General features: G+C 41.1%; 1 protein-coding gene and 1 long non-coding RNA gene across 2 annotated transcripts in view; both read right to left on the reverse strand.

The window, feature by feature from the left end:
* Positions 1 to 21915, reverse strand: part of LOC124253367 (adhesion G protein-coupled receptor B2-like) — a 68918-nt gene extending 47003 nt beyond the window's left edge. Inside the window, exons 1-6 of the mRNA XM_046687120.1 lie at positions 21807 to 21915; positions 19973 to 20128; positions 18781 to 19005; positions 18122 to 18337; positions 17364 to 17501; positions 17009 to 17104 (exon numbers count right to left, since the gene is read on the reverse strand). Of these exons, the coding sequence (XP_046543076.1) occupies positions 17009 to 17104; positions 17364 to 17501; positions 18122 to 18337; positions 18781 to 19005; positions 19973 to 20128; positions 21807 to 21915 (940 nt within the window). The remainder of the gene's footprint in view (positions 1 to 17008; positions 17105 to 17363; positions 17502 to 18121; positions 18338 to 18780; positions 19006 to 19972; positions 20129 to 21806) is intronic.
* Positions 21916 to 22547: 632 nt separating this feature from the next.
* Positions 22548 to 23644, reverse strand: LOC124253339. The gene is made up of 3 exons (XR_006892187.1): positions 23580 to 23644; positions 22812 to 22947; positions 22548 to 22649 (listed from the first exon to the last, which is right to left on the reverse strand). It is a non-coding gene; the product is annotated as an uncharacterized LOC124253339 (long non-coding RNA).
* Positions 23645 to 24358: the final 714 nt, after the last annotated feature.

Consider the following 24358-nt stretch of genomic DNA (forward strand, 5'->3'; position numbering starts at 1 on the left):
AACGAACTACGATTATAACGTACTGGCCTATAACATATTACGCCTACAACAAAATACGCCTTTAAAGAACTACGCCTACAACGAACTACGCCTATAATAAACAACGCCTATAACGAACTATGACTATAACGTAATACACCTATAATGAACTACGCCTATAACAAACTACGCCGATAACATACTACGCCTATAACGTACTCCGCCTATAATGAACTACACCTATAACGAACTACACATATAACGTACTCCGCCTATAACGAACTACTATTATAACATACTACGCCTATAACGTCCAACGCCTATAACGAACTACGCCTATAACAAACTACGCCCATAACGAACTATGCCTATAACGTAATACACCTATAATGTACTACGCCTATAACGAACTACACCTATAACGTAATACGACTATAACGTACTATGCCTATAACGTACTTCACCTATACCTAACTATCAATATAACGAACTACACCTATAACGTACTACGCCTATAACGTACTACACCTATAACGACCTACGCCTATAACGAACTACGCCCATAACGAACTACGCCTACAACGAACTACGCCTAAAATAAACAACGCCTATAACGAACTATGCCTATAAAGTAATACACCTATAATGAACTACGCCTATAACAAACTACGCCGATAGCGTACTACGCCCTATAACGTACTCCGCCTATAACGAACTACTCTTATAATACGCCCTATAACGTACTCCGCCTATAACGAACTACTATTATAACATGCTACGCCTATAACGTACTACGTCCATAACGAACTACGCCTATAACGTACTCCACCTATCATGAACTACACCTAAAACGAACTACACCTATAACGTACTCCGCCTATAACGAACTACGCCTATAACGAACTACACCTATAACGTACTCCGCCTATAACGAACTACGATTATAACGTACTCGCCTATAACATACTACGCCTACAACAAAATACGCCTATAACGAACTACGACTATAACGAACTACGACTTTCACAAACAAAGCCTATAACGAACTACACCTATAACGTACTACGATTATAACGAACTACACCTATAACGTACTACGCCTATAACGACCTAACCCCATAACGAACTAAGCCTATAACAAACTACGCCTATAATGAACTATGCCTATAACGAACTACGCCCATAACGAACTACGACTATAACGTACTCCGCCCATAAGGAAATACGACTATAACGTACTACGCCTATAACATACAACACCTATAACGAAGTACGCCTATATCGTGCTACGCCTATAACGTCCAACGCCTACAACAAACTACGCCTATAACAAACTACGCCCATAACGAACAACGACTATAACGAACTACGCCGATAATGAACTAGGCCTATAGCGAACTATGCCTATAACGTAATACACCTATAATGTACTACGCCTATAACGAACTACACCTATAACGTAATATAACTATAACGTACTACGCCTATAACGTACTACACCTATAACGAACTACGCCTATAACAAACTACGCCCATAACGTACTACGCCTACAACGAACTACGCCTATAATGAACAACGCCTATAACGAACTATGCCTATACCGTACTCCGCCTATAATGAACTACACCTATAACGAACTACACATTTAACGTACTCCACCTATAACGAACTACTATTATAACATGCTACGCCTATAACGTACTACGCCCATAACGAACTACGCCTGTAACGTACTACTCCTATCATGAACTACACCTATAACCAACTACACCTATAACGTACTCCGCCTATAAAGAACTACGATTATAAAGTTCTACGACTCTAACGTACTACGCCTATAACGAACTAAGCCTATAAGGAACTACGCCTATAACGTCCTACGACTATAAGGTACAATGCCTATAACGTACTACACCTGTAACGAACTACGCCCACAACGAACTACGCCTATAACGAACTACGCCTATAATGAACTACGGCTATAATGTACTCCGCTCCTAAGGAAATACGACTATAACGTACTCCGCCTATTCCGTATTACGATTATAATGTACTACGCCTATAACGTATTACGCTTATAACGTATTACACCTATATCATACTACGCCTATAACGTACTACGACTATAACGAACTACGCCTATAACGAACTACGCCCATAACGTACTACGCCTATAACGAACTATACCTATAATGAAATACGACAATAACGTCCTCCGCCTCTTACGTATTACGATTATAACGTACTAAGCATTTAACGAAATACGACTATAACGTACTCCGCCTATTACGTATTACGATTATAATGTACTATGCCTATAACGTACTACGCCTATAACTTTATCCGCCTATAACGTACTACGCCTATAATGAACTACGCCTATAACGACCTATGCCTATAACGTAATACACCTATAATGAAATACGCCTATAACGAACTATGCATATAACGAACTACGCCTATAACGTACTACGCCTATAACGAACTACGCTCATAACGAACTACGCCAATAACGAACTACGCCTATAACGAACTACACCTATAACATAGTACGACTAAAACGTACTACGCCTATAACGTACTACGCCTATAACAAACTACGCCAATAGCGTACTACACCTATAACGAACTACGCCTATAAAGAACTACGCCCATAACGAACTACGCCTATAACGAACCACGCCTATAATGAACAACGTCTATAACGAACTATGCCTATAAAATAATACACCTATAAAGAACTACGCCCATAACGAACTACGCCTATAACGAACCACGCCTATAATCTACAACGCCTATAACGAACTATACCTATAAAATAATTCACCTATAATGGGGTGAGGTGAAATTGGGGTTAACGTCGTGCTTGAGAATATTTCGTTCATATGACGACGTGCATGCATGAGTATGTGTATGTGCGGCTGCTTGTACTAGCCCAGACTGAAGCTGGTTTTATAGTGCTAGCCCACTGAGATAGCATGCCGCAGTGAAGCATGAATACCCCACTCAGACACATTATACTGACTCCAAGCCGACCAGTCCTTGTTGTACCCATTAATGCCGAGCGCCAGGCAGGGACCAACAAGTACCATATTTTAACGTCTTTTGGTATGACGCGGTCGGGGATCGAACCCGCGACCTTCCGCTCTCCGGGCGGACGCTCTAACCACTATACCACGGAGGCGGTCTCACCTATAATGAACTACGCCTATAAAGAACTACGCCGATAATGAACTACGCCTATAATGTACTACGACTCTAACGAGCTACGCCTATAACATACTACGACTATAACGTAATACACCTATAATGTAATATGACTATAACGTACTACGCCTATAACGTACTACACCTATAACGAACTACGCCTATAACAAACTACGCCCATAACGAACTACGCCTACAACGAACTACGCCTATAATGAACAACGCCTATAACGAACTATGCCTATAACGTACTCCGCCTATAATGAACTACACCTATAACGAACTACACATATAACGTACTCCACCTATAACGAACTACTATTATAACATCCTACGCCCATAACGAACTACGCCTGTAACGTACTCCATCTATCATGAACTACACCTATAACCAACTACACCTATAACGTACTCCGACTATAACGTACTACGCCTATAACGAACTACGCCTATAACGAACTACGCCTATAACGAACTACGCCTATAACGAACTATGCCTATAACGTACTACGCCTATAACGAACTACGCCTATAACGAACTTCATAACGAACTACACCTATAACGAACTACCTATAACGTATAATTATCCTACGCGCCTATAAACTACATACGAACTACACCTATAACGTCCTACGACTACAATGCCTATAACGTACTAACTACTATAACGTCCTACTACGCCCACAACGAACTACGCCTATAACGAACTACGCCTATAATGAACTACGACTATAATGTACTCCGCTCTTAAGGAAATATGACTATAACGTACTCCGCCTATAACGAACTACACCCATAACGTACTACGCCTATAATGTACTACGCCTATAACGTACTACGTCTTTAAGGAAATACGACTATAACGTACTCCGCCTATTCCGTATTACGATTATAACGTACTACACCTATAACGTTCTACGCTTATAACGTATTACACCTATATCATACTACGCCTATAACGTACTACGCCTATAACGAACTACGCCTATGACGAACTACGCCTATAACGAACTACGCCCATAACGTACTACGCCTATAATGTACTACGCCTATAACGAACTATACCTATAATGAAATACGACCATAACGTCCTCCGCCTCTTACGTATTACGATTATAACGTACTAAGCATTTAACGAAATACGACTATAACGTACTCCGCCTATTACGTATTACGATTATAATGTACTATGCCTATAACGTACTACGCCTATAACTTTATCCGCCTATAACGTACTACGCCTATGATGAACTACGTCTATAACGACCTATGCCTATAACGTAATACACCTATAATGAAATACGCCTATAACGAACTACGCATATAACGAACTACGCCTATAACGTATTACGCCTATAACGAACTACGCTCATAACGAACTACGCCAATAACGAACTACGCCTATAACGAACTACACCTATAACGTAGTACGACTATAACGTACTACGCCTATAACGTACTACGCCTATAACAAACTACGCCAATAGCGTACTACACCTATAACGAACTACGTCTATAAAGAACTACGCCCATAACGAACTACGCCTATAACAAACCACGCCTATAATGAACAACGCCTATAACGAACTATGCCTATAAAATAATACATCTATAATGAATTACGCCTATAACGAACTACGCCTATAAAGAACTACGCCCATAACGAACTACGCCTATAACGAACCACGCCTATAATCAACAACGCCTATAACGAACTATACCTATAAAATAATTCACCTATAATGGGGTGAGGTGAAATTGGGGTTAACGTCGTGCTTGAGAATATTTCGTTCATATGACGACGTGCATGCATGTGTATGTGTATGTGCGGCTGCTTGTACTAGCCCAGACTGAAGCTGGTTTTATAGTGCTAGCCCACTGAGATAGCATGCCGCAGTGAAGCATGAATACCCCACTCAGACACATTATACTGACTCCGAGCCGACCAGTCCTTGTTGTACCCATTAATGCCGAGCGCCAGGCAGGGACCAACAAGTACCATATTTTAACGTCTTTTGGTATGACGCGGTCGGGGATCGAACCCGTGACCTTCCGCTCTCCGGGCGGACGCTCTAACCACTATACCACGGAGGCGGTCTCACCTATAATGAACTACGCCTATAAAGAACTACGCCGATAATGAACTACGCCTATAATGTACTACGACTCTAACGAGCTACGCCTATAACATACTACGACTATAACGTAATACACCTATAATGTAATATGACTATAACGTACTACGCCTATAACGTACTACACCTATAACGAACTACGCCTATAACAAACTACGCCCATAACGAACTACGCCTACAACGAACTACGCCTATAATGAACAACGCCTATAACGAACTATGCCTATAACGTACTCCGCCTATAATGAACTACACCTATAACGAACTACACATATAACGTACTCCACCTATAACGAACTACTATTATAACATCCTACGCCTATGACGTACTACGCCCATAACGAACTACACCTATAACGTCCTACGACTATAAAGTACAATGCCTATAACGTACTACGCCTGTAACGAACTACGCCCACAACGAACTACGCCTATAACGAACTACGCCTATAATGAACTACGACTATAATGTACTCCGCTCTTAAGGAAATATCACTATAACGTACTCCGCCTATAACGAACTACACCCATAACGTACTACGCCTATAATGTACTACGCCTATAACGTACTACGTCTTTAAGGAAATACGACTATAACGTACTCCGCCTATTCCGTATTACGATTATAACGTACTACGCCTATAACGTACTACGCTTATAACGTATTACACCTATATCATACTACGCCTATAACGTACTACGCCTATAACGAACTACGCCTATGACGAACTACGCCTATAACGAACTACGCCCATAACGTACTACGCCTATAATGTACTACGCCTATAACGAACTATACCTATAATGAAATACGACCATAACGTCCTCCGCCTCTTACGTATTACGATTATAACGTACTAAGCATTTAACGAAATACGACTATAACGTACTCCGCCTATTACGTATTACGATTATAATGTACTATGCCTATAACGTACTACGCCTATAACTTTATCCGCCTATAACGTACTACGCCTATGATGAACTACGTCTATAACGACCTATGCCTATAACGTAATACACCTATAATGAAATACGCCTATAACGAACTACGCATATAACGAACTACGCCTATAACGTATTACGCCTATAACGAACTACGCTCATAACGAACTACGCCAATAACGAACTACGCCTATAACGAACTACACCTATAACGTAGTACGACTATAACGTACTACGCCTATAACGTACTACGCCTATAACAAACTACGCCAATAGCGTACTACACCTATAACGAACTACGTCTATAAAGAACTACGCCCATAACGAACTACGCCTATAACAAACCACGCCTATAATGAACAACGCCTATAACGAACTATGCCTATAAAATAATACATCTATAATGAACTACGCCTATAACGAACTACGCCTATAAAGAACTACGCCCATAACGAACTACGCCTATAACGAACCACGCCTATAATCAACAACGCCTATAACGAACTATACCTATAAAATAATTCACCTATAATGGGGTGAGGTGAAATTGGGGTTAACGTCGTGCTTGAGAATATTTCGTTCATATGACGACGTGCATGCATGTGTATGTGTATGTGCGGCTGCTTGTACTAGCCCAGACTGAAGCTGGTTTTATAGTGCTAGCCCACTGAGATAGCATGCCGCAGTGAAGCATGAATACCCCACTCAGACACATTATACTGACTCCGAGCCGACCAGTCCTTGTTGTACCCATTAATGCCGAGCGCCAGGCAGGGACCAACAAGTACCATATTTTAACGTCTTTTGGTATGACGCGGTCGGGGATCGAACCTGCGACCTTCCGCTCTCCGGGCGGACGCTCTAACCACTACACCACGGAGGCGGTCTCACCTATAATGAACTACGCCTATAAAGAACTACGCCGATAATGAACTACGCCTATAATGCACTACGACTATAACGAGCTACGCCTATAACATACTACGACTATAACGTACTACGCCTATAATGTACTACGCCTGAAACGAACTACGGCAATAAAGAACTACGCCCATAACGTACTCCGCCTATAACGAACTACGATTATAACGTACTACGACTATAACGTACTACACCTATAACGTCCTACGACTATAAAGTACAACGTCTATAACGTACTACGCCTGTAACGAACTACGCCCACAACGAACTACGCCTATATCGAACTACGCCTATTATGAACTATGTATATAAGGAACTACGCAGATAATGAACTACGACTATAACGTACTCCGCTCTTAAGGAAATACGACTATAACGTACTCCGCCTATAACGAACCACGCCCATAACGTACTACGCCTACGAACTACGATGATAAGGTACTACGCCTATAACGAACGACGCCTATAACGTACTCCGCCTAAAACGAACTACGAATAAAACGTACTACGACTATAACGTACTACGCCTATAACGAACTAAGCCTATAACGAACTACACCTATAACGTCCTACGACGATAAAGTACAACGCCTTTAACGTACAATGCCTGTAACGATCTACGCCCACAACGAACTACGCCTATAACGAACTACGCCCATAATGAACTATGTATATAAACAACTACGCCCATAACGAACTACGACTATAACGTACTGCGCTCTTAAGTAAATACGCCCATAACGTACTACGCCTATATTGTACTACGCCTATCACAAACTCCGCCTATAATTAAATACGACTATAACGTACTCCGCCTATTACGTAATACGATTACAACGTACTACGTCTTTAACGAAATACCCCTATAACGTACTCCGCCTATTCCGTATTACGATTATAACGTACTACGCCTATAACGTACTACGCCTATAACGTACTACGCCTATAACGAACTAACTACAACAACTAACTATATAACGAACTACGCCTATAACGAACTAGGCCCATAACGTACTACACCTATATTGTACTACGCCTATAACGAACTACGCCTATAATGAAATACGACTATAACGTCCTCCGCCTCTTACGTATTACGATTGAAACGTACTAAGTATTTAACGAAATACGACTATAACGTAATCTGCCTATTACGTATTACGATTATAATGTACTATGCCTATAACGTACTACGCCTATAACTTTCTCCGCCTATAACGTACTACACCTATAACGTACTACGCCTATAATGAACTATGTCTATAACGAACTATGATTATAACGTACTCCACCCATAAGGAACTACGACTAAAACGTACTCCGACTATAACGAAATACGCCCATAATGTACTATGACTATAACGTACTACGCCTATAACGTACAACGCCTATAACGACCTAACCCCATAACGAACTAAGCCTATAACGAACTACGCCTATAATGAACTATGCCTATAACGAACTACGCCCATAACGAACTACGACTATAACGTACTCCGCCCATAAGGAAATACGACTATAACATACTCCGCCTATAACGAACTACGCATATAACGTACTACTACTTTAACATACTACGACTATAACGAACTACGACTATATCGTACTACGCCTATAACGAACTACGGCGATAACGAACTACGACTATGACAAACTAAGCCTATAACGAACTACACTTATAACGTACTACGACTATAACGAACTACACCTATCACGTACTACGCCTATAACGATCTAAGCCCATAACGAACTAAGCCTATAACGAACTACGCCTATAATGAACTATGCCTGTAATGTACTCCGCCCATAAGGAAATACGACTATAACGTACTACGCCTATAACGTACAACACCTATAACGAAGTACGCCTATATCGTGCTACGACTATAATGTCCAACGCCTATAACAAACTACGCCTATAACAAACTACGCCCATAACGAACAACGACTATAACGAACTACGCCGATAATGAACTAGGCCTATAGCGAACTATGCCTATAACGTCATACACATATAATGTACTACGCCTATAACGAACTACACCTATAACGTAATATGACTATAACGTACTACGCCTATAACGTACTACACCTATAACGAACTACGCCTATAACAAACTACGCCCATAACGAACTACGCCTACAACGAACTACGCCTATAATGAACAACGCCTATATCGAACTATGCCTATAACGTACTCCGCCTATAATGAACTACACATATAACGAACTACACATTTAACGTAATCCACCTATAATGAACTACTATTATAACATGCTACGCCTATAACGTACTACGCCCATAACGAACAACGCCTGTAGCGTACTACTCCTATCATGAACTACACCTATAACCAACTACACCTATAACGTACTACGATTATAAAGTACTACGACTCTAACGTACTACGCCTATAACGAACTAAGCCTATAACGAACTACGCCTATAACGTCCTACGACTATAAAGTACAATGCCTATAACGTACTACGCCTGTAACGAACTACGCCCACAACGAACTACGCCTATAACGAACTACGCCTATAATCAACTACGGCTATAATGTACTCCGGCTCTAAGGAAATACGACTATAACGTACTCCGCCTATTTCGTATTACGATTATAATGTACTACGCCTATAACGTATTACGCTTATAACGTATTACACCTATATCATACTACGCCTATAACGTACTACGCCTATAACGAACTACGCCTATGACGAACTACGCCCATAACGTACTACGCCTATAATGAAATACGACCATAACGTCCTCCGCCTCTTACGTATTACGATTATAACGTACTAAGCATTTAACGAAATACGACTATAACGTACTCCGCCTATTACGTACTACGATTATAATGTACTATGACTATAACGTACTACGCCTATAACTTTATCCGCCTATGACGAACTACGCCTATAACAAACTACGCCCATAACGAACTACGCCTACAACGAACTACGCCTATAATGAACAACGCCTATAACGAACTATGCCTATAACGTACTCCGCCTATAATGAACTACACCTATAACGAACTACACATTTAACGTAATCCACCTATAATGAACTACTATTATAACATGCTACGCCTATAACGTACTACGCCCATAACGAACTACGCCTGTAGCGTACTACTCCTATCATGAACTACACCTATAACCAACTACACCTATAACGTACTACGATTATAAAGTACTACGACTCTAACGTACTACGCCTATAACGAACTAAGCCTATAACGAACTACGCCTATAACGTCCTACGACTATAAAGTACAATGCCTATAACGTACTACGCCTGTAACGAACTACGCCCACAACGAACTACGCCTATAACGAACTACGCCTATAATCAACTACGGCTATAATGTACTCCGCTCCTAAGGAAATACGACTATAACGTACTCCGCCTATTTCATATTACGATTATAATGTACTACGCCTATAACGTATTACGCTTATAACGTATTACACCTATATCATACTACGCCTATAACGTACTACGCCTATAACGAACTACGCCTATGACGAACTACGCCCATAACGTACTACGCCTATAATGAAATACGACCATAACGTCCTCCGCCTCTTACGTATTACGATTATAACGTACTAAGCATTTAACGAAATACGACTATAACGTACTCCGCCTATTACGTACTACGATTATAATGTACTATGACTATAACGTACTACGCCTATAACTTTATCCGCCTATGACGTACTACGCCTATAATGAACTACGCCTATAACGACCTATGCCTATAACGTAATACACCTATAATGAAATACGCCTATAACGAACTATGCATATAACGAACTACGCCTATAACGTACTACGCCTATAACGAACTACGCTCATAACGAACTACGCCAATAACGAACTACGCCTATAACGAACTACACCTATAACGTAGTACGACTAGAACGTACTACGCCTATAACGTACTACGCCTATAACAAACTACGCCAATAACGTACTACACCTATAACGAACTACGCCTATAAAGAACTACGCCCATAACGAACTACGCCTATAACGAACCACGCCTATAATGAACAACGTCTATAACGAACTATGCCTATAAAATAATACACCTACAAAGAACTACGCCCATAACGAATTACGCCTATAACGAACCACGCCTATAATCAACAACGCCTATAACGAACTATACCTATAAAATAATTCACCTATAATGGGGTGAGGTGAAATTGGGGTTAACGTCGTGCTTGAGAATATTTCGCTCATGTGACGACGTGCATGCATGTGTATGTGTATGTGCGGCTGCTTGTACTAACCCAGACTGAAGCTGGTTTTATAGTGCTAGCCCACTGAGATAGCATGGCGCAGTGAAGCATGAATACCCCACTCAGACACATTATACTGACTCCGAGCCGACCAGTCCTTGTTGTACCCATTAATGCCGAGCGCCAGGCAGGGACCAACAAGTACCATATTTTAACGTCTTTTGGTATGACGCGGTCGGTGATCGAACCCGCGACCTTCCGCTCTCCGGGCGGACGCTCTAACCACTACACCACGGAGGCGGTCAAACCTATAATGAACTACGCCTATAAAGAACTACGCCGATAATGAACTACGCCTTTAATGTACTACGATTATAACGAGCTACGCCTATAACATACTACGACTATAACGTACTACGCCTATAATGTACTACGCCTGAAACGAACTACGGCAATAAAGAACTACGCCCATAACGTACTCCCCCTATAAGGAACTACGATTATAACGTACTACGACTATAACGTACTACACCTATAACGTCCTACGACTATAAAGTACAACGTCTATAACGTACTACGCCTGTAACGAACTACGCCCACAACGAACTACGCCTATAACGAACTACGCCTATAATGAACTATGTATATAAAGAACTACGCAGATAATGAACTACGACTATAACGTACTCCGCTCTTAAGGAAATACGACTATAACGTACTCCGCCTATAACGAACTACGCCCATAACGTACTACGCCTACGAACTACGATGATAAGGTACTACGCCTATAACGAACGACGCCTATAACGTACTCCGCCTAAAACGAACTACGAATAAAACGTACTACGACTATAACGTACTACGCCTATAACGAACTAAGCCTATAACGAACTACACCTATAACGTCCTACGACGATAAAGTACAACGCCTTTAACGTACAATGCCTGTAACGATCTACGCCCACAACGAACTACGCCTATAACGAACTACGCCCATAATGAACTATGTATATAAACAACTACGCCCATAACGAACTACGACTATAACGTACTGCGCTCTTAAGTAAATACGCCCATAACGTACTACGCCTATATTGTACTACGCCTATCACGAACTACGCCTATAATTAAATACGACTATAACGTACTCCGCCTATTACGTAATACGATTATAACGTACTACGTCTTTAACGAAATACGACTATAACGTACTCCGCCTATTCCGTATTACGATTATAACGTACTACGACTATAACGTACAACGCCTATAACGTATTACACCTAAATCATACTACGCCTATAACGTACTACGCCTACAACGAACTACGCCTATAACGAACTACGCCTATAACGAACTAGGCCCATAACGTACTACACCTATATTGTACTACGCCTATAACGAACTACGCCTATAATGAAATACGACTATAACGTCCTCCGCCTCTTACGTATTACGATTGAAACGTACTAAGTATTTAACGAAATACGACTATAACGTATTCCGCCTATTACGTATTACGATTATAATGTACTATGCCTATAACGTACTACGCCTATAACTTTCTCCGCCTATAACGTACTACGCCTATAACGTACTACGCCTATAATGAACTATGTCTATAACGAACTATGATTATAACGTACTCCACCCATAAGGAACTACGACTAAAACGTACTCCGACTATAACGAACTACGCCCATAATGTACTACGACTATAACGTACTACGCCTATAACGTACAACGCCTATAACGAACTACGCTTATAACGTACTACGCCTATAACGTACAACGCCTATAACGAACTACGCCTATAACAAACTACGCCCATATCGAACTACGCCTATAACGAAATACGCCTATAATGAACTACGCCTATAACGACCTATGGCTATAACGTAATACACCTATAATGAAATACGCCTATAATGAACTACGCATATAACGAACCACGCCTATAACGTCCTACGCCTATAACGAACTATGCTCATAACGAACTACGCCAATAACGAACTACGCCTATAACGAACTACACCTATAACGTAGTACGACTATAACATACTACGCCTATAACGTACTACGCCTATAACAAACTACGCCAATAACGTACTTCACCTATAACGAACTACGCCTATAAAGAACTACGCCCATAACGAACTACGCCTATAACGAACCACGCCTATAATGAACAACGCCTATAACGAACTATGCCTATAAAATAGCACAACTATAATGAACTACGCCTATAACGAACTACGCCTATAAAGAACTACGCCCATAACGAACTACGCCTATAACGAACCACGCCTATAATCAACAACGCCTATAACGAACTATACCTATAAAATAATTCACCTATACTGGGGTGAGGTGAAATTGGGGTTAACGTTGTGCTTGAGAATATTTCGTTCATATGACGACGTGCATGCATGTGTATGTGTATGTGCGGCTGCTTGTACTAGCCCAGACTGAAGCTGGTTTTATAGTGCTAGCCCACTGAGATAGCATGGCGCAGTGAAGCATGAATACCCCACTCAGACACATTATACTGACTCCGAGCCGACCAGTCCTTGTTGTACCCATTAATGCCGAGCGCCAGGCAGGGACCAACAAGTACCATATTTTAACGTCTTTTGGTATCGAAACCGCGACCTTCCGCTCTCCGGGCGGACGCTCTAACCACTACACCACGGAGGCGGTCTCACCTATAATGAACTACGCCTATAACGAACTACCGCGATAATGAACTATGCCTATAATGAACTACGACTATAACGAGCTACGCCTATAACATACTACGACTATAACATACTACGCCTATAACGTTCTACGCTTAAAACGAACTACGGCAATAAAGAACTACGCCCATAACCTACTCCGCCTATAACGAACTACGATTATAACGTTCTACGCTCTTAAAGAAATACGACGATAACGTACTCCGCCTTTAACGAACTACGCCTATGATGTACTACGACCATAACGTACTACGCCTATAACGTACTATGCCTATAACGAACTACACCTATAACGTACTCTGTCTATAACGAACTACGATCATAACGTACTACGGCCATAACATACTACGCCTATAACGAACTACGCCTATAACGAACTACACCTATAACGTACTCCGCCTATAACAAACTACGATTATAACGTACTACGCCTATAACATACTACGCCTACAACAAAATACACCTATAATGAACTACGACTATAACGTACTACGCCTATAAAGAACTGAGACTATAACGTACTACGCCTATAACGAACTCCGCCTATAACGAACTACGCATATAACGTACTACTACTTTAACGTACTACGCATATAACGTACTACGACTATAACGTACTACGCCTATAACGAACTACACCTACAACGTACTACGACTATAACGAACTACGCCTATCACGAACTACGCCTTTAACGACCTAAGCCCATAACGAACTACGCCTTTAACGACCTAAGCCTATAATGAACAATGCCTATAACGAACTACGCCCATAACGAACTACGACTATAACGTACTCCGCCCATAAGGAAATACGACTATAACCTACTTCGCCTATAACGAACTACGCCTAGAACGTACTACTACTCTAACGTACTACGCCTATAACGTACTACACCTATAACGAACTATGACTATAACGTACTCCGCCTATAACGAACTACACCTATAACGTAATATACCTATAACGAACTACGACTATAACGTACTTCGCCTATAACGAACTTCACCTATAACGAAATACGCCCATAACGTACTATGCCTATAACGTACAACGCCTATAATGTACTACGCCTATGAAGAAGTATGACTATAAGAAACTACGCCTATAACAAACTATGCCTATAACGTAATACAGCTATAATGAACTACGCCTATAACGAACAACACCTATAACGAACTACGCCTATAACATACTACGCCTATAATGTACTAAGCCTAAAACGAACTACGCCTATAACGAACTACGCCTATCATGAACTACGCCTATAACAAACTATGCCTATAACGTAATACACCTATAATGAACTACGCCTATAACGATCTACGCCTATAACGAACTACGCCTATAACGTACTAAATTAAAGTGGTTCCTTTGAATTCGTTACAACCCCGTTGTTTACTTCACTCAGCACTCACATACCGTACTATTCAAAGCGTTATACCTCTCAGCACTTACATACCGCAACTATTAATTAAATTAATTAATTAGTGAATTTATATGGAGAGTAGGTCAATTCGATAACTTGGCGCAGTTGAGTGAAAGCACTGATAAGCAAGCGTGAGAGTCTTAAATTCTATTCTTGCTCGTACTGGCAGCCAATGCAAAGGACTTCAGGCGTGACGTGAGAGCGCTTCTTTGTTCTGCTGATGTTTGCACCAGTGTTCTGCACTTCTGCAGCTTTGTGAGGGTCTCTCTGGCAAGCCATAATACAGACTGTTGCAGTAGTCTAAACGTGATTGAACTAACGAGCGTACAAGGACACAATTGGATTCTCCGGAGAGCATTTGTCGAATGTGACCAATCATGCGAATATGGTGATAGCAACTTCTGCAAGTGTTGGTAACCTGGCTCTCCATTTGCAGATCAGAGTCAATCAAAACACCAGGTTTTAGGACAGCAGAAGAGAACAGTATATTGGCATTACCAATAGAAATGTCCCTGTCTCCAAAAGATGTGTTTTTCTGTTTATGTCCAATAATGATTGCTTCAGTTTTTCCATCATTCATCTTCAGTTTGTTACAAGTTAGCCATGACTTGACGGTAATGGTACACTCCTCTAGATGGGGTATAGCATTCTGGGAGTCACTAACTGCAAATGTTATCAGAAGTTGCATGTCGTCTGCGTAGCCATGATGATCAACACCTTGCGCCTCGACAGAATCACCAAGGGCCTTGATGTACAGCGTGAACAAAAGAGGACCAAGCACGGATCCTTAGGGTAACAACTGAAAGATAGAAACTCTCATTGTGAAGACACATTGGGTATCTGTACTGTTTGGCATTTATAAGCAGATTGATACTTGTCAAAGAGGTCATTTTGAAGAAGATGAGCAGATAACCTGCCTTCTCGGGACCTTAACAGCCTGGTCTATAGTTTTCAAGGACCTTAGATAAGAATGAAGCACTCACATGTACTATTCAAACACTGGTCTATAGTTTCTCCACACCTTAGATGGAGATTTACACTGGTCTATAGTTTTCCAAGATGCACTTCATCTGTTTGACTTATTCAAAGCTTTATACCTCTCAGCACTCACATACCATGTTATTCAAAGCGTTATACCTCTCAGCACTCACATACCGCAACTATTCAAAGCGTTATACCTCTCAGCACTCACATACGGTACTATCCAAAGCTGTATACCCTCTCAGCACTCACATACGGTACTATTCAAAGCATTATATCTCTCAGCACTCACATACTTTACTGCCTCAAAGCGTTATACCCAATTCACAAAGGAAAGGGAAGTTCAACAATGCATGTTATGAACATAGAAGGCAAATGTCATCAGCTCTTTCCAAAATACCTCAACACACATACCTAGAAATCCCCAGGACAGAGCAGCACTATGGTCGTATTTCCGACGGTCTGAGGCCACTCTGTTCCTCTGGAGTCTGTGATTTCGGGACACCTTTTCTAAAAGCAGTTATATTGAATGTATCACACTGAGAACATAAATACAAGGGAAATATCTAATTTAACACTGCAAAGAGATTACTTCCATGAGAGGTCGTACCCAGTGGATCAGACAAACAAACGAAACTTTACATGCATGTTCTCAGTACTGACAATGCCCACCAAATCAGCCCTCTCAGTTATGACGTACCGAACAGCTCACTACTGTCTCGCCTACTCCTTCCGGGACATGCATGATGTGTTGATACATTATAATCACCTTTTGGCTTGATGATAACAAGCGTTGCTCTTTCTGTGCAGTTGGTGACACCACACATGTAGTCTCCAGATGCGTCAACCGAGTTCAGCATCAGCCTCTCCATCCCTTCTCTCTCCTCACTCACGATTTTCGATTTGTCTGACAGAAAAAGACAAAGTCGTCTACATATTCACTTCATGCCTCTATAGCGCATCATAAGAACACACCTACTCTTTGTCAAAGCAAAGTTTGTTCATGTTTTGTCAATCATAGCAGTTCAATTTGTATATCCTGCTAGCCTTTAATGTGCACACACATGTCAATAATTCGTCGTATGTCAAGTTCCGCTTATCAATAAATGCCAAAGAATATTCAACTCCCTCCAGCAACTGACTTTTTAATACGGGTATATCTAGCAGTATAAGCAGCTTTGGAATGTCCGTTGAAAAGGACAATGTCCGACGGTACATTAAAAGCAGTGAAATAGGAGATATACAATGCTTTGAACTGCTGGAATATTGCTCGACATAAAGAGGCATTTTATTCAAAGTGAGTGTCCAGTTTATGATGTCAAGTATATACTGAAATTAAAGACTTAGCCGAAGATGCGAATCGTAATCAACATTTCAGTTTTGCCAGAATATATAATTCAGCACAGACCACGGTACTGTGATTATGACGGATTATGTATCTCGATTGGACGTAATTGGGGTGAGGCAATATACAGTTGCAGTGACATTTCAATTTCATTTCCACATCATCACACATTCAACACTGACCTATGATGAATCCACCTGGGTGGCACCAACCCAGACTTGCAGGGATCGTCTTCACAGCACCTGTGTTGGTAACCTTGCAGGTGAGGTTCCTCTGACCACCTTTCTCCAGGGACAGCGAAGACGGGAACAACGTCACAGTCGGATTTTCAAACACCTGCATGGAGAAAGGTATCTCCTTTGATGACTCATCCACTGTAGCCTTGCAGGAGTAGTTACCTAGAATATAGAGAGATGTAGGACACATATATTATTGGCTAGGACGAAAATACATGCTAAACAAAAGGATTGTCTGGCAACCGAACATTTATTCATTATTTTGTCAGCTTTATGAGATACATGTCATCGAGGATCTGGAAGGACTTGGAAACGACACAAAAATTATTCCTCACCTTTGCAACATATGCTGATCTTTTCAAAATGTTGCTAGGTATAATGATTTACAGCAGGTTTAATCCGAAGTTGAACCAACATAATAAAAGGTCAATCCTCAGACTTGCAAACTTTGTTAGGTAACATTTTCACAACAAGTCCAATCTAACCATTGGTAAGGAAATAGTAATTAAAGAATCCAACAGACATCAGTAAGATAAGTGACTGAATAAACACGATGGAATAACAAAAGGAAGTAAATTTACTCCCAGACGTTTGTCTTAGCTTACCTCTATCGCGGCGCAAGATTGGCGTAAATTTTAGCTGAACAGAAATCGAGTCAGGTTGACGTCGAGTTTGGTAGAGTATTCTGTCAGAAGATGAGATCAAGGCATCTCCTTTCTGGCAGGTAACAGCGAGATTTCTGAAGGTTGAAAGATACAGTTTGACCTCTACCGCTGTTTCGCCACTGATGTACGTCTGGTCCGTCTGGTTGCACTTCCCTGTGATGTTCACTAAAACAAAATAGCTTTGAACTGGCATATAGTAACATACAACAACCAAGTCAGCTACACACTGATCGCCAGCTATTCGCCTCTTTACCGCAAGCATAGGTTGTTGAAAAATTAGCAACTAATGGGATGTTTTTTAGTTTTGTATCATCATTACCTTTTGGCTTGATGATAACAAGCGTTACTCTCTTTCTGTGCAGTTGGTGACACCACACATGTAGTCTCCAGATCCGTCAGCCGAGTTCAGCATCAGCCCTCCATCCCTTCTCTCACCTCAAGATTTTCGATTTGTTCGACAGAAAAAGACAAAGTCGTCTACATGTTCACTTCATGCCTCTATATGCATCATAAGGAACACACCTACTCTTTGTCAAAGCAAAGTTTGTTTATGTTTTTGTCAATCATAGCAGTTCAATTCGTATATCCTGCTAGCCTTTGATGTGCACACACATGTCAATAATTCGTCACAAAACCGTTCCACTTATCAATAAATGCCAAAGAATCTTCAGCTCCAGCAACTGACGTTTACACATACGTATATCTAGCAGTATAAGCAGCTTTGGAATGTCCGTTGAAAAGAGAATGCCCGACGGTACTTAAAAAGCAGTGAAATAGAGATATACAATGCTTGAACTGTTGGAATATTGCTCGACATAAAGAGGCATTTTATTCAAACCTAGTGTCCAGTTTATGATGTCAAGTATCAACTGAAATTAAAGACTTAGCCGAAGATGCGGAATGGTAATCAACATTTCAGTAGTTTTGCCAGAATATATAATTCAGCACAGACCGCGGTACCGCGAATATGACGGATTATGTATCTCGATTGGACGTAATTGGGGTGAGGCAATATACCGTTTCAGTGACATTTCACTTTCATTTCCACATCATCACACATTCAACACTGACTCCATGATGAATCCACCTGGGTGGCACCAAACCAGACTTGCAGGGATCGTCTTCACAGCACCTGTGTTGGTAACCTTGCAGGTGAGGTTCCTCTGACCACCTTTCTCCAGGGACAGCGAAGACGGGAACAACGTCACAGTCGGATTTTCAAACACCTGCATGGAGAAAGGCATCTCCCTTGATGACTCATCCACTGTAGCCTTGCAGGAGTAGTTACCTAGAATATAGAGAGATGTAGGACACATATATTATTGGCTAGGACGAAAATACGTGCTAAACAAGGATTGTCTGGCAAACCAAACATTTATTCATTATTTTGTCAGCTTTATGAGATACATGTCATCGAGGATCTGAAGGACTTGGAAACGACACACAAAAATTATTCTCTCATTCCTTTGCAACATATGCTGATCTTTTCAAAATGTTGCTAGGTAACAATGATTTACAGCAGGTTTAACTGGAAGTTGAACCAACATAATAAAAGGTGAATCCTCAGACTTGCAAACTTGTTAGGTAACATTTTAACAACAAGTCCAATCTAACCATTTGCAAGGAAATAGTAATTAAGAATCCAACAGACATCAGTAAGATAAGCGACTGAATAAACACGATGGTATAATATCAGTTAGCAATTTACTCCCTAGACGCTTTGTCTTGCTTTACCTCTATCGTGGCGCAAGATTGGCGTAAATTTTAGCTGAACAGAAATCGAGTCAGGTTGACGTCGAGTTTGGTAGAGTATTCTGTCAGAAGATGAGATCAAGGTATCTCCTTTCTGGCAGGTAACAGCGAGATTTCTGAAGGCTGAAAGATACAGCCGACCCCTACCGCTGTTTCGCCACTGATGTACGTCTGGTCCATTGGTCTGGTTGCACTTCCCCAGATGTTCACTAAAAACAAAAAATAGCTTTGAACTGGCATATAGTAACATACAACAAACCAAGTCAGCCACACTGATCGCCAGCCATTCGCCTCTCTTACCGCAAAGCATAGGTTGTTGAAAAATTAGCAACTAAGGGGATGTTTTTAGTTTTGTATCATCATTACCTTTTTGGCTTGATGATAACAAGTTGCTGTTCTTTCTGTGCAGTTGGTGACACCACACATGTAGTCTCCAGATCCGTCAGCCGAGTTCAGCATCAGCCTCTCCATCCCTTCTCTCACCTCTCAAAGATTTTCGATTTTGTCTGACAGAAAAGACAAAGTCGTCTTACATGTTCACTTCCAGTTTCTTCTATAGCGCATCATAACACACCTACTTCCTTTGTCAAAGCAAAGTTTGTTTATGTTTTGGTCAATCATAGCAAGTTCAATTCCTGTATATCCTGTATAGCCTTTTGATGTGCACACACATGTCAATAATCTTCGTCACAAACCAAGTTCCGCTCCGTCAATAAAATGCCAAAGAATCTTCAGCTCCAGCAACTGACGTTTTACATAATGTATATCTAGCAGCATAAGCAAGCTTTGAAACGTCCGGGTTGAAAAGAGAATGCCCGATTTGGTACTTTAAAAGCAGTGAAATAGAGATATACAATGCTTTGAACTGCTGGAATAGCTGCCTCGACATAAAGAGGCATTTTATTCAAACCTAGTGTCCAGTTTATGATGTCAAGTATCAAACTGAAATTAAAGACTTAGCCGAAGATGCGAATGGTAATCAACTGATTTCAGTTTTGCCAGAATATATAAATTCAGCACAGACCGCGGTACTGCGAATATGACGGATTATGTATCCGGGATTGGACGTAATTAGTGAGGTAAACATACCGTTTCAGTGACATTTCACTTTCATTTCCACATCATCACACATTCAACACTGACCAATGATGAATCCACCTGGTGCGGCACCTTTCAAAACCAGACTTGCAGAGGATCGCTCCTCTACACAGCACCTGTGTTGGTAACCTTGCAGGTGAGGTTCCCTCTGACCACCTTTTCCAGGGACAGCTGTAAGACGTGTGGGAACAACGTCAGCAAAGCCGGATTTTCAAACACCTGCATGCCGGAGAAAGGTATCTCCCTTTGATGACTCATCCACTGTAGCCTTGCACGGAGTAGTTACCTTAGAATAGAAGATAGAGATGTAGGACACATATATTATTGGCTAGGACGAAAAAATACGTGCTAAACAAGGATTGTCTGGCAACCAAACATTTATTCATTATTTTGTCAGCTTTATGAGAGATACATGTCATCGAGGATCTGGAAGGACTTGGAAACGACACAAAAATGAATCCTCACCTTTGCAACATATGTTGATCTTTTTCAAAATGCTGCTAGGTAACAATGATTTACAGCAGGTTTAACTGGAAGTTGAACCAACATAATAAAAAGGTGAATCCTCAGACTTGTAAACTTTGTTAGGTAACATTTTCACAACAAGTCCAATCTAACCATTGGTAAGGAAATAGTAATTAAGAATCCAACAGACATCAGTAAGATAAGTGACTGAATAAAACACGATGGAATAAATGAAAGGAAGTAAATTTACTCCCCAGACGTTTGTCTTGCTTTACCTCTATATCGCGGCGCAAGATTGGCGTAAATTTTAGCTGAACAGAAATCGAGTCAGGTTGACGTCGAGTTTGGTAGTAGAGTATTCCGTCAGAAGATGAGGATCAAGGTATCTCCTTTCTGGCAGGTAACAGCGAGATTTCTGGAAGGCTGAAAGATACAGCCGACCTCTACCGCTGTTTTCGCCACTGATGTACGTCTGGTCCGTCTGGTTGCACTTCCTGTGATGTTCACTCAAAACACAAAATAGCTTGAACTGGCATATAGTAACATACAACAACCAAGTCAGCCACACTGATCGCCAGCTATTCGCCTCTTACCGCAAGCATAGGTTGTTGAAAAATTAGCAACTAACGGGATGTTTTAGTTTGTATCATCATTACCTTTTTGGCTTGATGATAACAAGCGTTGCTCTTCTGTGCAGTTGGTGACACCACACATGTAGTCTCCAGATCCGTCAGCCGAGTTCAGCATCAGCCTCTCCATCCCTTCTCTCACTCCTCAAGATTTTCGATTTGTCTGACAGAAAAAGACAAAGTCGTCTACATACATGTTCACTTCATGCCTCTATAGCGCATCATAAGAACACACCTACTCTTTGTCAAAGCAAAGTTTGTTTATGTTTTGTCAATCATAGCAGTTCAATTCGTATACCCTGCTAGCCTTTGATGTGCATTAACACATGTCAATAATTCGTCACAAACCAAGTTCCACTTATCAATAAATGCCAAAGAATCTTCAGCTCCAGCAACTGACGTTTACACATGTATATCTAGCAGTGTATAAGCAGCTTTGGAATGTCCGTTGAAAAGAGAATGCCCGACAGTACTTTTAAAAGCAGTGAAATAGAGATATACAATGCTTGGAACTAAGCTGGAATATTGCTCTCGACATAAAAGAGGCATTTTATTCAAACCTAGTGTCCAGTTTATGATGTCAAAGTATCAACTGAAATTAAAGACTTAGCCGAAGATGCGAATGGTAATCAACATTTCAGTTTTGCCAGAATATATAATTCCAGCACAGACGCATGGTACTGCTGAATATGTAATGGATTATGAATCTCGATTGGACGTAATTGGGGTGAGGCAATATACCGTTTCAGTGACATTTCAATTTCATTTCCACATCATCACACATTCAACACTGACCTATGATAAGGATCCACCTGGGCGGCACCAAACCAGACTTGCAGGGATCGTCTTCACAGCACCTGTGTTGGTAACCTTCCACAGGTGAGGGTTCCTCTGATCACCTTCCTCCAGGGACAGCGAAGACGGTAACAACGTCACAGTCGGATTTTCAGAAACACCTGCATGGAGAAAGGTATCTCCCCTTTGATGACTCATCCACTGTAGCCTTGCATGAGTAGCTACCTAGAATATGTAAGAGACGTAGGAAACGAATATTATTGGCGAGGGCTGAGAAAGCAAATATTAAACACTTTTATTGATTAAGTGCGAGGGAAACCCAAATCAAATTTAATCATTTGGAGCATTATTTTGTCGGACACATGTCATCGAAGTATCCGGAGGAATTTAAAATCGCACAATAAAGTTAATCCCCATGTTTTGGCTAGCCTTATGTGTTGATGATTTTAAAATGTACCTAGGCGACAATGATTTACAGCAGTTCCCAACAAAATAGTGAAACGTGATGCTTCCAAAATATGTTTAGGGTAACATTTTCTACAATGGGCCCCAACCAACCACTGCTAACAGCTAGTTTTAAAATTGTATCAGGGATATTCTGCGTAGTTATTATAATTGCCCATCGATGACGGGCTTCAGAGAACGTACATCTACTCCCAAGGCGTTTGTCGTACTACACCTCTATCGCCATGCAAGATTGGGGTAAATTTTAGCTGAACAGAAAGCGACCTTCAAGGTCCACGTCGAGTTTGGTAGGAGTATTCTGTCAGAAGATGAGA

The sequence above is a fragment of the Haliotis rubra genome, unplaced genomic scaffold (genome assembly GCF_003918875.1).
Source record: "Haliotis rubra isolate DU_JTF1 unplaced genomic scaffold, ASM391887v1 Scf1140, whole genome shotgun sequence".
NCBI classification, from domain to species: domain Eukaryota; kingdom Metazoa; phylum Mollusca; class Gastropoda; order Lepetellida; family Haliotidae; genus Haliotis; species Haliotis rubra.